The following is a 16,171-nucleotide window of genomic DNA, read 5'->3' on the forward strand; positions in this document are numbered from 1 at the left end:
GATTAAAAAAAACATAGCCTTTATAAAAAGGCGATAAGGACATGAAATCGGGAATCCCCAGATTTGGCGGTAAGAAAAAGAATAAAATGGAATTTTCGTCGCACGCGCAGCCTTGTTCCCATTACTAACATCTCCTCCATCCGTTGACTTTTTTTCTAAATTTATATTTACGTGCAGGTAGGTGTTGTATGTATTCTTTTGCATTTTATCCCTACACACTATCTTACTTCTTTTATATACGTTCTCTCGCTCTTACAAATTTTAATGAATACTTTCTTCATTATGCATTATCATATACTTTTTTCTTCAAGTCGTATTTATCTTTTGCATTATTTTAGTTAATATTAAAAATATTTTTATATTTGAATAATTTTTTGTACAAATGTGCTTCCATTAATATTATAAAATACTAATGGAAGTATTTTTATAATTCTCTTTTAATTTGTACTATATTTTGATATAATAATTAATATTTAAATATCAACACGCAAACAGTAAATGAGACTCTTGGAATCTGACGGAGGTAGTATATTTTTTATTTTTATCCATTCTACGATAATGTATACATTTTATTTTTTAATAATTATAAACTTTTTTTTTTTTTTCTAATCTATCAATACATTTACTTTATTATAGTATTAATGTATTATTACTTTTAGGTAAATTGTTTATAAATCTGATTTCGAAATTTAGTATAAAGTATTTAAAAGAAAAGTTTCGAAAGATTTTACCGTATATAAAGATTTTACAGAAAAATTATATAGTATAGAAATAATTGTAGATCCTATAAATATATGATTATATGTATTTTTAAAATACGTTGATGTTGGCTAAATAAGAGATTGAAAGCAGCGATTTGACGGTATCGATTCAGAAAAAAATAGAAGTGGACTGACAACGCTTCACGGTAGAGTCTGAATTTCAAAGAAATCAAGGTTGGAAGAAAGAGAGAAAAAAGAGAGGGTGAAGTGCAGCGCAGCAGGGCATGAAGGGAGAAGGCGTAAGCAACAATTTGAGAAAATGAAGTACGACCAAATTAGGAATAAGATATAAGAAAAATATATTATTATAATTTAAATATAAAATTAAATTAGATAATTATAGGTCATTTTTTAGTAAAATTGAAAAAAAATATAAATTAAAATTTAAAATTTAATAATAAGAATAATATATATCAGAAAAATATTTTCATACTTTTCGTGCCTATGCTTCAGTTGTTCACACAAAAATAGCTTCAAAGTAGTTTGGACATTGAAAAATCACCTTAAAAAATGTCAAAACATGAAGTCAAAGTGAATGGAGTGGTGAGGAACCATACAATTTGTGCAGAAATCGCTAAAACAAAAGAGCGATTTTAGTGTCGTTCTTACTTGTTTAACAATTTTCTTTTAAAATGTCAAAGCCAATCTATACTCAGAAAATAGATACATACAATACAACCTGAAGCTTTAACTTGCAACAAAAGACTTATTTAAACCTGAATTTTATTGAATGGACTGATTGAAATTTATTCATATTAATAAATATGAATCTCTTTTACTTTTAAATAATTTATTATAAAATATATACACATATTTGTAAAAGTTACAAAATAAACTAATATTGGGCCTGACTTACTAAAGCCCACTGCATGGAGACTACAAGTTTATTTTATTTTAATTTGAGTTTGAATTTTTTTTTATTCAAATATTTACTTTAATATATATATATATTTATATATTTTTTAAAAAACAAACTTACTTTACCAATGTTTTTGTTTTAAATTTTGTAATTTATAGTAATATTTTTATAAGGCTTTATTTGTACAGACAAAATTTTGATATTATTTATTAATAGTGTGTTTTTATTTAAAAATATCATTCTGTTTATACATACAATTTTATAGTCTTTGATACTATTTATAAAAAAAAATATTTTTACAAAAATATTCTATCAATATTTATCTCTCTCAATGTATTTTTATTTTTTATTTTTATTGAGAAATTCTACCACGTCAGCAACTGGAACGACCGCTCTTCGTCCTCCCAACCAATCAAAAATCTCCGTCAGTCACCTCCGCCACTCACAACTCTCCACGTGGAAATCCACGTAGCAGAAACCCCCGACTATAAATACCCGTCGGGACGCCCCAACCGACGAACCCTTGAGAATCTTCTTTCAATTCGACACTTTGACGCGAAATCTCTGCGCGACGTGTTTGGTTGGAGTCGACGCCCGCCGGAGATCTGCTCGTTTCCGGCTGATCAATAGCTGCCATGGAGTCTTACGGCTCCGGACTCCGCCGCGTGTTTCTGTTGGCCTTTTGTGTTGCCGGAATTTGGGCGGCGTATATATATCAAGGTGTCCTTCAGGAAACGCTGTAAGCATTTCGGATTTTTGTTCAATATTTTTGATGTAGCGAACTTATGTTGTTGAATTAGTGTGGTTCTGAGGTGAAAATGGCGGATACTGTGTTTTCTGCGACAGAAGTTGGTGTTAAGTACATAAATGGTCGATAATGTGGTTATTGGTAGTGCTTTTACATGTTTAAGCTCATTGAGAATACGTTTGTAAACATTACGGAATTTTGTTCAATATGTTTGATCTAGCGAGCTTATGCTCTTGAATTAGTGTGGTTCTGAGGTGAAAATTGTGGATACTCTGTTTTTTATGATGCTACAGAAGTTGCTGTTAAGTACATAAATGGCCGATAATGTGGTTTTTGGTAATGCGTTTACATTTTTAAGCTCATGGAGAAGACGTTTGTTATTTAATGTAGGTCTACGAAGAAGTTCGGTGCAGATAAGAAGAGGTTTGAGCATTTGGCATTTTTGAACCTTGCTCAAAATGTAGTGTGTTGGATATGGTCATTTATAAGTAAGTGTTATTGGTAATTAGTTAATCTTACTTGTAATTGTCTGCTTCTGTAAATGTGTCAGTGTGTGCTTATCTCTGTTGTCGTTATTCGTATAGTGATCAAGATTTGGTCCAATGGTGGCAATGGTGGTGCTCCTTGGTGGAGTTACTGGAGTGCTGGGATTACGAACACAATTGGACCCGCTATGGGGATTGAAGCATTAAAATACATTAGTTATCCTGCTCAGGCATGTTCTAAAATCTGTATACATTGATTACAAGTCAAATTTCCTGAATTGATTTAGGCGTATTTCAGCATACCTTTTCCAATTTATGGAAGGCAGGAATCATTTTTTTGATGGACAGGATTTTTAGAAATTAACCTCGACATGCATTTCATCGAATGAATTGATTTGAGTGCCATAGTTTTGATTTATACATATCATTCCTCTTGTTAGAAAGGACTGACCTTAACATTTTCTCCCCAAGAATGTAGTTGCTTTTCGATTGTCCCTGCATCGAAGGTTGTTATTTGACAGTTCGACCGGTTGTATCCTAATTTTCCTCTATATTGTCAATACCAAACATGCATCCGATATTTATGCTGGTCAATTTATTTGTGTTATGCTTCATGTTGCCGAACTGTTATCTTGACTCCTTTATCATTTAATGAGTATGGTTAGGATACCGAATATTAAGGTTAGGATTATATTGTATTGTAAGTTCATGTTGGTCTATGGCTAAATTCATTGATTGTAGGACTGTCAGAAGTAGCTTGCATGGCCGGAAATTTTGAAACTTGTATTTGCTGATGCAAGTAGAGTGGACTTCTTTATTTATTTATCATTATTGTTCAAACACCTACTTATTGACATCTTTATTTCTAGGTGCTGGCAAAATCGTCAAAAATGATTCCAGGTGAGTTGTTAATAAGAAATAGTGTTCATTAATGGAACAGTTTACATATTAAAGCATAAAAGGATGCTATTAAAGGAGACATGATGATTATTATGTGATGCTTCATATGAAATAGATGGTTGAGATCTGGTTGCAAGTAAAATCTTACATACATATATATGTGTATATATGTATATATATATTGGCGTAAAAAGTAATGTAAAATATCAATTTGGTACAATTTGGGTATACAAGATTAGCTTTATGGTTCTTAGTAAGTAATGGAATGTAGTAATTAGCTTCTTATTTCGCTATCTTATTATGCAGTGATGCTTATGGGAACTCTAGTTTATGGGATTAGATATACCTTTCCGGAGTATCTTTGCACATTCCTTGTGGCTGGTGGTGTGTCTGCTTTTGCACTTTCAAAGGTAAGTAATCGAGTCTTGCTGTTGTCATTCTTCGCCCTTCATGCTTCCATTGTTCTGAAGTAAACAAGAAAATGATGTTCTTTGATTGACAACATTACTTTAATTTAGAGGTCTCAGATTATGTATCAACATGCAGTTGATTTCAGAGTCCAATATGCACTGTTCTTCGGCATTTAGATAAAATTCATTATTTTTCTTGCTTCAGACAAGCTCGAAGACAATTAGCAAACTTGCACGCCCAAACGCTCCCCTTGGATACGGCCTTTGTTTTCTAAACCTTGCATTCGACGGATTCACCAATGCAACACAGGATTCCATTACAGCCAGGTGAAACAAATTACAATTCCTGAAGCAAAATTAAAAACTTCTTGATCTGATATCATCCTCAATGTGAATCTTAAACAGATCATTGATCAATACTGTTCTAATCTCTTCAGGTACCCAAAGACAAGCGCATGGAATGTGATGCTAGGAATGAACATATGGGGCACCATATACAACATGATATTCATGTTCGGCTGGCCGAGCGCAATGGGCTACAACGCCATCCACTTCTGCAAGCAGCATCCGGAAGCAGCGTGGGACATTCTTCTCTTCTGTCTATGCGGAGCTGTTGGCCAGAACTTCATATTCTTGACCATCACCCAGTTCGGTTCCCTGACGAACACAACCATAACCACGACCCGTAAGTTTGTGAGCATAGTTGTTTCCTCCCTGCTGAGCGGAAATCCCCTGTCCTCTAAGCAATGGGGAAGCGTCTGTATGGTCTTCTCCGGTCTATCTTACCAGATTTACCTAAAATGGAATAAGCTGCGGCGAGGACAGAAGAAGAGAAAGTCCACATAACCTAACTCGAATCACCCCTACCATTTTTGCTCAACCTCTGATAAGAACACCAGAGGAATGTACTTAGATTGATTATCGAGCAAATGCACCACGAACCAAACTGAACCGAAGCGAACATTCTTCGCCATTTCTTAGTAAGGCTGCTATCCTTTTAGGACATGTTTGGCTATTGCTCAGACATGAAGAGTGAGCATCATACTTGTGACCTTCGTATGTTATATGTATGGAGAAGAAGTTAGTTTGTATTTTGGGGTTTTTTCTATATCTTGTTATACTTTTCTATTTTTACTTTTGATTACACAGGCTGTGGAAGCTTTCTTTATTTTGTAGAGGTTTCCCTCCTTCACTTTTTTACCCTTAACTTTATTGCTTTAGTAATGATGACTCTTGTCTTCCACCCAAAACTTCACCATCTTAAATGGCAGACCTTCCCCACAGGATTCAGACACCAAATCAGAGAAGAAGAGAAGAGAAGAGAGCACAAAAAGGTAACCATGAACTATGAACTTAGCTTCATTCTTTCTAAGTTTTTTTTTTAAAAAATTCTTTCTTCAGTATATTTATTGCTTCATTTTTTGATCTACTAAACATTTCCTCTTCTGTCACAGGTAGATATCCTCACAGAGTGGACTGTAATGGTAAATGATAATGAAAAACACAGGTATATGCACACCAATACTCTCCATTCTATTACATATATATATTTCAAAATCAGCTAAAGTTTATACATCACCATGGAAAACTTATTGCAGAGGGGCTCACTCTCTGCACACTACACACAGCAAAAGATGAATCCATCATCAAGATGGATTCATTTTTGCTCTTTTTTTTTCTCATCTCTAATTTTGTGTTTCTCTATTCCTATATTAATCAATCAATCAATCAAAATCTCCGGAAGGGGATAGTATTGCGGCGAGATGCTGCAGTATTGTTACTCAGGTTTTAGTGTTGGTTGGTTACTATCTACACTATACATTATAGGCTTATGTAGCCGAAAGAAAGAAAGAAAGAAAGAGAATGCCTGGGAACAGTGGATCGCCGTATCCGGTGTTCCGTTGGAGGGACAGGCAGACTAACAAAAGAATGGCACACACTGGCTGATAGATAAATCACACATACACACACAGAGGAAAGACAGTGAGTATTAGGAAGATATACTCGAGGATGCAGATCATAGCCGTTGATCTTCAGAAGAGAAATCAGGATGCCTCCGTAGCATCTCCAGATTCCAAACCAGATCTTCGCAGGCAGGCCTGTTTGGAAAAAGCCAGGTCGAGATGGCTGCAATCCAAGGACAAAGAAATCTTGAAAAAAACGAATCAAGAAAACTCTCGAATGGCAAGATGTTGTTCTGGTCGTTCTTGGTTGTTCATAGGCAATGGAGGAGGGACCTCTTGCAGGGTGGAGGCTGGGAAGCATTTGTGACCGGGCTTGCCGAAGTCGACTCCATTCCTAGTGTCTTCATCAAGAAGTGCTTTTCCTGCAGAATCGACACTCGAAAAGGTCAGTTTGTTTCACCAAAGTTTCAATATGCGCTCGATTATATGTAGTTAGATCAAAAGATTAGAATTCTTACGCTTTCTGAGAATTTCGGGCTAGGAATCGTGGCTGCCAATGCTCTGAACAATGGAGTCACATGAAGAGGGGATCCGAATTCCGTATTCGAATACTCATACACTCCATTATTCTCGTTTATGTCATCGCATGTTAGAGTATCGCCTGCATCGAAATGGATACATTATAATCCCTGCAAAGCTTAACCATTTCTTAATGTTTGAATATGTATCGTTAATACCTTGTTTTGTTCTCACAGCCGTGACCGGACATTGCTGCTGATCATCCAACGGAATCGACAGGAAAGTCGACCCTGTACTGTATTCCGAGCTCGCCGGGGATGCCGCGTGTCTACTCCATCCATTGCTGCTCGTCAAATCCTCGACCAATTCCCGCAACTTTTCGATTTGAAAATCGGTATCTTGACTCCGGAACATGACCACTTCTTTGTTTTGCTTTAGGAAATCTTGAATGGCCTGTATATATAACATGTTACATAATCTCAGAATCTTATCTTTGTTTTGAAGGTTTATCCTTTTTCGACGAATACGATCGAAAGAATTTACCGTCCATGCGGATTCGAGGCTCTGGTCCGTCTTCTCCGAGTTAATTTTGACAGCGAGCGAGCTGAGCAGTTCCGCTTGTTGCATCAACGCGAGCACCTTCGGATCGTCTTTCTTAAGGAACGCGCCTTCGACTTTGTTACTTTCATCCTCGGGCGTGTTTTGAGCTATCACTTGAAAGGGATGTCGAAGCACTCGATGATCCGCGATGTTGCATTCGTCGCGATTTTCTGTCGCTTTCGTCGACGAGATCCTATATTCGATAGGAGATCATCGATGTTTGGAAATTTTTGACATGATTTTTCAATAAGATCGAAAAGACATCAAAAAAAAGACCTCGTCTTTTTAAGTGGCGCGCTGCTTTCGTCGCCTCTCGAATCGTCGTTGCCGTTGGGGAATATGACCCTTTTGTTGTTTAAGTTGATGTAGCAAGAAAAGGTGTTCTCTTTTGCCATTGCGGCGTCGTGCTTCGCTCTCCGCTTGCAAAGGGTCGCGAACCGGTTCTTGACAGCGTTGTCAGTTCTGAAGGACATAGAATAATTCTAACAACTTGTCTCTCGATATATCTAATATAAAAAAATATATTCGAGGAATTACCTCCCGGAGACAACCTTGGCAATCTCAGTCCACCGGTTCCCGAACATCTTCTGTGCCTGAAAATTCACTCCGTTCAATCAGACAAAATTCACTATATCAAATTTCCGTGCCATTCGCTTAAATACCATTCGACAAAAGCACACACAACGACAGGGATGAACTAAATGAGGATGTAATAACTCAACAAAAGGAAATCAGAAAAGATGATGTAATAACTTAATATTCACTATATCAAATTTATGAGAAGTACACACAACGAAAGAGATGACCTAAAAGAAAAATGTAATAACTCAACAAGAGGAAATCAGATAAGAGGATGTAATAACTCAACATTAACTATATCAAAAATTTACGTGCCATTCGATTAAATACTATTCGACAAAAAGCACACACAACTAAAGCCATAAACTAAATGAGTATGTAATAACTCAACAAAAGGAAATCAGATGAGAGGATGTAATAACTCAACATTCACTCTTATCAAATTTACGCGACATTCCCCTAAATACTATTCGACAAAAAGCACACACAACGAAATGGACGAACTAAAAAGAAGAATGTAATAACTCGACAAAAGGAAATCAGATTAGAGGATGTAATAACCCTTAACCGCAGCTTGTCTACCTCACATAAAAGCATGTCTTCCTCCGGCGACCACCCGCCTTTCTTGAAATCGGAATTCAAATAAGTGAACCATCTGCAAAAACAGCTCAATAAAACATTCGAAAGATCCAAAAAAACTGCACCAAACAAAGGTAAAAAAAAAAAAAAAACAGAGGAAACACAAGGTATGATCAAATCAACGCAACCAATGAACCAAATTCAATCTAACCTCCTCCGGCATTGCCTCGCCGTTTTATCCTTAAATCTCGACGCAATGACAGCCCAACTACAACAAAAACAACAAACCAATTAACATCTCATTACAACATAAACTAACCACAAGAAAATGATCATCACAACATTGCTTAAAAAAAAACAGATCAAGAACTGTAATTTACTTCTCAATTCCATGAACCCTGATTTGGTCCCTCAGAATATCATCCTCCTGACATCCAAAAACATCCCAAAGTCCTCATCAAACTACAAATCGAATCAAAAATAAAAATGAAGTTCAATTTCAATCAAACCTCTTGTGACCAAGAAACAATATGCCATTCCTTCTTCCTCTTAGGAGCAGCAGCAGCAGCAGCAGAAGCAGAAATGTTATTCTTTTTCATATTCTCCTCAGCTTGAAACAAACTCCTTTCATGCCCTCCTTTTAAGTTTTTAGAAGAGATGAGTATTATTATATAACAAAGATGAAGAAAAAGAAAAGAGAAAAAAAAAGATCGAAGCTTTTGGGTTATAGTTTTTACCCTCCCTTTCTTCTTTACACTAAATAAAAATGAGTTCTTGATTGCTTTGCTTAGCTCCCAAAACAGCTAAAAATGGAGGTTTTGGTTTGCCTTGGATTCCCTTAACTTTCTCAAAACGAAGACTGTAAAAACAAACAATAATAACACTTGGAAAGAAAATGAAAAACAAACGAGGGGTCAGTTCGAGCTTCCTAATAAGGATTCCCACTTCACAATTTTTTTTTTTTTTTAAAAAAAAAACAGCCTCGAGATTTGAAAAAGGGAGGAAGAAAAATAGGTGCAAAATATGCAAGAAATGGGGTTTTTATTCAAGAAACTTGAAAAAGATGAGAGTTTGCTTTCTTCATCAGGAGACGCTCTCTCCCTATGGCCTATGAAATTAAATGGGAATGTGGGGTGGGGGAGGGGGGGGGGGGGGGGAGGGTGTTGATTTTTTTTTTGTGAAATTTGAAAATTTTGTGATTTGATGATGAAAGGAGAAGAGGGTGTTGCTTTTAGGAGCGGGGGAGTGAGTGATTTGTGAATGAATGAATTAATGAGAAAATGTCGAAAAATAGGTAAAATTAATGAGAGGAACACTGAAATCTATGAGAGTGTTAATGAGGGTAGGGCCACCCCACCCCCACCCCACCCCACCCTCCATTGTTCTACTCCACGCTTGCTTCACTGTCACACTCACTCACTGCTCTCTCTCTCTCTCTCTCTCTCTCTCTCTCTCTATCATTTTTCATTCTTGGATTTATTTAAAGCTTATGGATCCTTTTCTATCTTCTTCAATTATAGGTTTAAATCAAGAAGATTTGATTTAGTTTTATATTTCAATAATTTTTTATGTAATGTTTTATAAAAAATATAGAGTTTAAATAGTTAAAATATATATATATATATACACAATTAAATATATGATGATCTTCATTTTGTCTAAATATATATATTTGGATCCAAGGAGAGGTTTACACATAGAGGGATCAAGTCAAAGATCACTCATTTGAGTGACCTTATGAATTTTTATTTTAGAGTTTAAAAAGAAAATTTAAATAGTAAAAATTTAAATATTTAAGTTCTATTTTAGAAAAATATGTATATAGACAAAGCATAGTTTATCTTAACTTTGTTGGAGCATAAGTTCTATTATGAATTGGTATAGTTAATATATACGTGATTAAATATAAATTTAAAAATATATATTAAGTATTTTAAGAAAACATCATAAGCCTAATTGGTTTTATAATAAATATGAAAATTTTGAATGTGCATAAATATGTTATCTATATAAACAAGATACTTATATATGAATCTCTTTTTTTTAAAAAAATAAAAATAAAAAAATAAAAAAAAATTGAAAAAGCATATAAGAAAAATGAAAACCATGGTCCAGGTAATAACAAATACACCTATAATTAAATTAGCTAAGATATTGAATTATTGAATTTATTCACTTTGAATTTTTTTCCTATTATTTTATCTAGATAAAATAATATATTTTAATTATTGGTTAAATAAAAAATATGATTAAGCACACCATACTTATTTGATAATTAATTTGGTGAGTATATGAATATATATTATTATAATTATAATTATTTGTGTAAATAATTAAGCTGGTTAAATTATTATTTTTAGTTGATATTATTCATAATTTGATTATTTCACCTTTTTTTATATTAGAGATTTTCAATCCATAACTATATTCAATTCTCAAAGAAAAGAATCATTTTTATAATTAAAAAATTTGTGATTATATAAACAATACTACTATTATTTTTGAAATATTAAAATATATGTATATAAAAATTAAATGGTGGGATTGGTTATAATTTTATCAATGGCCAAGCCAGGCTGGTTCTGACCATCACTAAATGTGCCTTTTTTATTTTTTATTTTTTAAGAAAAAAAAATTTAAAATGTAATTTGGTATGATTGATAATATTGTTCATATTACTTTAAATTCAATATTAAAATTAAATGTATTGGGTTGTGATAGTCAAACATTTTGTGCAGTTTTTTCTTTTACTTATTTTATTATTATATTTTTTTTCCTCCACTAAATGTGGAGATTGGCAAAATAATAGTTACAGTGGATATTGGAAAATAAATTTAAAACTCTTTACATAATTAAAGAATTTTGAATTACATATTTGCCCTTGACGTGAGATTCATAAAGTGGTTTTGGTCGTACTTTTATCCTATTAGCTTTAGCATATAAATGGGCTTTTTGGGAATTTTAAAAGTGTTTTTCTTTAAATATATCATTGATTTTTTTTAATTATTATTATTTTTTAGTATTTAATTTTAGTTTTAGTTTATAAGTAGTATAAATAGCAATGATATTAAAATAATTTATTCTTATAAAAAAACTATGGAGATTGCATATTAGATATACTTAAAAAAAAAAAAAAAAAACTTAAAAAACAGCAAAATCACAAGTTATATTTACTTGAATTTGATTTTAACTTCTTTTTTTTTTGCAATTAAACTATTGAGATTTTAAATAAAAACATATTATTTCTCATAAGATATCGTATTCAAATCATTATTTAAATAAAAATAATTAACCAAAACACAAAATTAAATTCCAATATCTTTATTTATTTTTAATATTAATTTGTATGAATGGATATACATTGGCTTTGTTTAGATTAAAAAGTCAATATTTCTGTCCACGGCCTTGTAAATCATCGTATATTTTTATATATTATATTAAAGTTACTGAAGAAATACTTTGATTTGAGGTTTATTTATTTGTAGTTTGGTTAAATATATTATTCTTTCTTATAAAAAATTATATTCAAATTAAAATGCAAAAAATTCTAAACAAACAAATCACTAGCATTTACATTAATTTGAATTCGATACATTAACAAATTTCACTATAGATCAATCTAAAATAAAATGAAATAAATATGTAATGAAATGAGGGAGTATATCATTTTAGTAGCTGTCCTCCACAATTTTATAAGTTAAACTATATAAACATAATTATATATTGCATGAAATTTTATGACAAAAAAATGTGAAATAGAAGAATTTATAAAATAAAAATGCAAAGATGTACAATAATAATAGTAGAACATATATCATGAGTCATAATTATAATTTTATAATATATATATATTTATGACAGAGAGATTTTTGTTTATTCCTTTTTGTTTATAATATATATATATATATTAAAATAATTTATTCCTTCTATGTATATTTATTATGATGCAATAATATCATAAAAAGTGATAAAAAAAAATGTATTTGTATAGTTGGTAAATTATGACCACGAAGTATTTTTTTCGATTGATATAATTTGTTGGCTGTTACAACGACTGCAAATTTTCACGTCATATAAATATGCAATATGAATTGGGACGTGCCGTAAATAAAAACGAAAAGAATGAATAAAAAGGTAATCAAAGTTGAACAATATAGTGCTTCTTATTTTATTATAGTTTTTGATTTATTGATTAATTAAGGATTATAATTAAAATATAGATTTAGGAATATACTAGGGTCATAATTATCCTATTAACCTTAGTTAGCTTACTCAATTATTACTATATACTAAATTGATAGACACTACAAGATTTATATATATTAAATATAAAATGTCATCATCACATATATATATATATATTTATATATTAATGTTTCAATCACTAAACAAATGTTTGATAGACTTATTAACGATTCCCTCTCAAACAAGGTATTGTCTTGACTTTTCCTATATACGAAAAAATTAATTAATTGATTGATACCAATATATAACATACAAATTGAATAAAGACAACCAAGGAATTTGGACAATTATGAAGCCATATTCAAGCTTTTATTAATTGTATAATTAGATACGATATTTTATAACTACAGAAAAATTGGCATTGTGTATATATATATATACATATATATCAGGCCCGTCTCAGACTTTTTTGAAGTCTGAGCAAAAATAAATTATAGACCCTAAACATATGATTGAAATATATTTTTAAAATAATATCACTGATTGTCATTGATTGGACAAGAAATTTTAACGTGACAGTCTGTGCGTGGTAGATTTGAGAAAAAAACAGAGATGAAAGATAACTGTTCGAAAAGTGAGAAGGACTGAGTGAGAGCGAAAGAGATAGAAGAGAGAAGATGAGCGAGTTTGGTCTGAGTGGGTGGACGCAGTGCGATAGGGTGTGATGTAGATAACTGTAGACAACGATTAAATTTGGAAAGATGAGATGAGACCGGTTAGAAAGAAGAGAGAAAACAAAATATAATTAGAATTTTAAAATTTATTTGGATAATTACAAAGAAAAAAAAAATATAAACTACCAGTTAAAATTTAATAATAATAATCGGTAATATTTTAAAATTTGGGCCCTCTATTCTCTATGTTGTTTACAAAATCTAGTTCTTTTGGGGTTATAGTTGATAGTTGAGCTATCTGATCTAGGAAAAAGCCTTTCTGATCCGGTAATGAGGGCCCTGAGCAGTCACTCACTCTGCTCCTGCTAAGAGCCGCCCCTGATATATATACATATATGTGTGTTAGAAAATGAGAAAATTACACAATTTCTATTTTGACTTATTAGACAAGATATTCATTTCAATGCTTGCATTTCTCGACTTGTTATACTAACAAATCCATAACATATCGATAGAGTAATAATATTTTGTGAACCGATCGAATGGTCACATCAAATTGATACAATAAAAATTCAATCGAAATAATATAATCACATACCTAATTAAAAATTGAATGATGGTATATAGTATATAAATCACACATTAAAAAATATAAAATCCCACAAAGTAAAATAAATTATCATCTAAAATAATTATATAGATTTATAATGTCAGATAATACAATAAATTAACTTGCTTATATATCTTTAATGATGAAATTAAATAGTACTATGATATATTAGTGTATGTATATAATTATAGAGATAGATATGTAAGAAAGTGATGGATGCATTGTCCCACAAAGGCAGCCTTCATATTTAAAAGGCTGTAAGTATATATAAGTCTGGTCATCATACTCACATAGACTAACTTCAATCAAAATAATTAAAATAAAAATAAGAAAAATAAAAATAAAAATAAAAATGGCACCCTATGTAAAACCATTTATTCCTACTTTAATTATCAGAGTTGATCACTATCCACTATCCCAAAAAATTATGTTTTCTTCATCCAAACAATTTTTTACCTACAAAATTTACAATACAATATATATACTTTATTATCTCATAAAAAAAAGGTTAATATTTAATTCAAAATATTATTTTTTATTGTCGATATAATAGATATAATACATTACTTTTGTGTGTGACGACTTTTTTTATCTCAATATTTTAATTTGATATAATATTATTAATGTAAATATATATAGATTGGTCAAATTTACTTAAAAAAATGTACACACTATGTTTTGACATACAAAAGTGATAACGTATTTACCTATCGATGGAACGGAAATAGTATATATTTATATGGATTCATATGACCTAATGCTATGCCTATGATAGAATGTTAGATGAAGTAAATAACCAATTTACCTAAAAGTTTAAACTTTTAGAATACGTATGATTTATTTATTTATCTATAAACGAATGTCAACCAAAAATATATATGTTCTATTATCATTTTGGTCCAATAATTTTACATTGTTGTCTTACTTTTTTTTCGTACAAGTTCTTGTAATTTATTTTTCTTTTTCCTGAAATTCAAAAAACATATATGTCGAATGATCATGAGCTTTATTTTAAAACAAAAGAAATAAAATAAAATATTGTTAACTTAAAAATCAAAATATAGAGGTCTAAATGTACAAAAGTAAAAAAGAAAAACAATAATTATATATAGGATCAACATTTAATTTTGTTGGTGTTCAATGGATCTCTACTAATAACCTAAGTAAATATTGCACTAGAATTTAGTTTACACTATACTTCTTTTGTGCACTATGTATAAAAAATCTCAGTTAAAAAGCATCACATTCAAAAAATATATATTTTTTTTATTAAAAATACTAAATAATATATGCATATATTAAATTCAAAATAATTTATTTATATCACATCAAATATTAATTTTTTCTTTAATTTTTACTTTTTACTAAGCAATAAAAAATTTCAAAATATATTTAGACAACCTTAAAAATCCTTGCTGGTCCAAGATGCCCTAATTAAATTTCATTCAAACAAGTAATGATCAACAAACCTAAATACTCTAATCATGATTACGAACGCCGTTACTAATTGCTCTGTGATTGCTAACTACTAAATATATTTACAATTAATTAAAAACAATAAAAAGAAATTAGAGTGGGAAACAAACATTTGTTTCTTTTGATACCAAACTTTGAACTACGCGAATTTCTCGAAAAAAATATATATTTTTTTTTCACAAAATATTCCATCGTACATTGTTTTAATACCAAATTCAAATCAAAATTTTTTCAAACTCATCAAAAGAAACATATCCGAAATGAAATGATTCATGGTTGTACTTTGGTTGGTCTTTTTCCAATTATGTAATATGGGGACAACCTAATTTATGAATATCTGTGCTTTCATAGTCCATGTAAGAAAAAGGGAAAGCAAAGGGTATCATCAAATTATGAACTGACTTAATATATCAATTTCATTTATATATATATATATATATATATCTGAGTGATTTTAATCATTTCCAGAGGAGCCTCTGATTCCCTCTCATCAGACTGACTTACAAAAAGAAATATTTATGTACATAAAAAAATAAAATAAAATAAAAGGAAAAGAATTTTGTAAGAACAATTTGGGTCTTAATTTCCATACAAGGTAGGGCAGCCATTAATGTCTGAGATATGCTATCATTTTGATTACATGTATATATATGTATATGTATAATATACGTATATAAGTGAAAATTTAAAACGAAAAAACTACATATATAGAAAGTCGAGAAACGTGCTCTTAGAAATAATTTAATATGGTTTCACTTTTCACATACTTTGTTTTTACATTCGGGTAATTTGAAAAAATATTATGAACTATTATTTTTAAACTATATTAGATTAAGACAATTTAACTCTAAATTTACTCTTTTAATTGTTTCTAGAAAGATA

General features: G+C 30.9%; 2 protein-coding genes across 2 annotated transcripts; one reads left to right on the top strand and one right to left on the bottom strand.

Annotated features, from left to right (window-relative positions):
• Positions 1-2,124: 2,124 nt before the first annotated feature.
• On the top strand, positions 2,125-6,014 carry LOC127261904 (UDP-galactose/UDP-glucose transporter 3). The gene is made up of 8 exons (XM_051290335.1): positions 2,125-2,359; positions 2,759-2,856; positions 2,953-3,083; positions 3,723-3,753; positions 4,060-4,163; positions 4,369-4,490; positions 4,601-5,497; positions 5,618-6,014. Exons 1-7 carry the CDS (start codon positions 2,256-2,258, stop codon positions 5,007-5,009), a joined length of 999 nt encoding a protein of 332 aa, XP_051146292.1. The 5' UTR covers positions 2,125-2,255; the 3' UTR covers positions 5,010-5,497; positions 5,618-6,014.
• On the bottom strand, positions 5,945-9,456 carry LOC127261902 (transcription factor MYB88-like). The gene is made up of 11 exons (XM_051290331.1): positions 9,082-9,456; positions 8,854-8,981; positions 8,725-8,771; positions 8,556-8,612; positions 8,348-8,420; positions 7,724-7,779; positions 7,463-7,648; positions 7,130-7,379; positions 6,805-7,039; positions 6,586-6,728; positions 5,945-6,489 (listed from the first exon to the last, which is right to left on the bottom strand). The coding sequence occupies exons 2-11, from the start codon at positions 8,941-8,943 to the stop codon at positions 6,379-6,381; spliced, it is 1,248 nt and encodes a 415-aa protein (XP_051146288.1). The 5' UTR covers positions 8,944-8,981; positions 9,082-9,456; the 3' UTR covers positions 5,945-6,378.
• Positions 9,457-16,171: the final 6,715 nt, after the last annotated feature.

This window comes from Andrographis paniculata, unplaced genomic scaffold (assembly GCF_009805555.1).
Source record: "Andrographis paniculata isolate CXL003 unplaced genomic scaffold, ASM980555v1 Contig64END, whole genome shotgun sequence".
Taxonomy (NCBI): Eukaryota; Viridiplantae; Streptophyta; class Magnoliopsida; order Lamiales; family Acanthaceae; genus Andrographis; species Andrographis paniculata.

Coding starts and splice junctions, on each gene's coding strand:
- LOC127261904 (XM_051290335.1), top strand. CDS start 2,256: ATGGAGTCTTACGGCTCCGGACTCCGCCGCGTGTTTCTGTTGGCCTTT. Junction 2,857..2,952: donor TTGGATATGGTCATTTATAA/GTAAGTGTTATT, acceptor TTATTCGTATAG/TGATCAAGATTTGGTCCAAT. Junction 3,084..3,722: donor ACATTAGTTATCCTGCTCAG/GCATGTTCTAAA, acceptor CTTTATTTCTAG/GTGCTGGCAAAATCGTCAAA.
- LOC127261902 (XM_051290331.1), bottom strand. CDS start 8,943: ATGAAAAAGAATAACATTTCTGCTTCTGCTGCTGCTGCTGCTGCTCCT. Junction 7,380..7,462: donor GCGCCACTTAAAAAGACGAG/GTCTTTTTTTTG, acceptor TATCGAATATAG/GATCTCGTCGACGAAAGCGA. Junction 6,490..6,585: donor GCCCGAAATTCTCAGAAAGC/GTAAGAATTCTA, acceptor TCGATTCTGCAG/GAAAAGCACTTCTTGATGAA.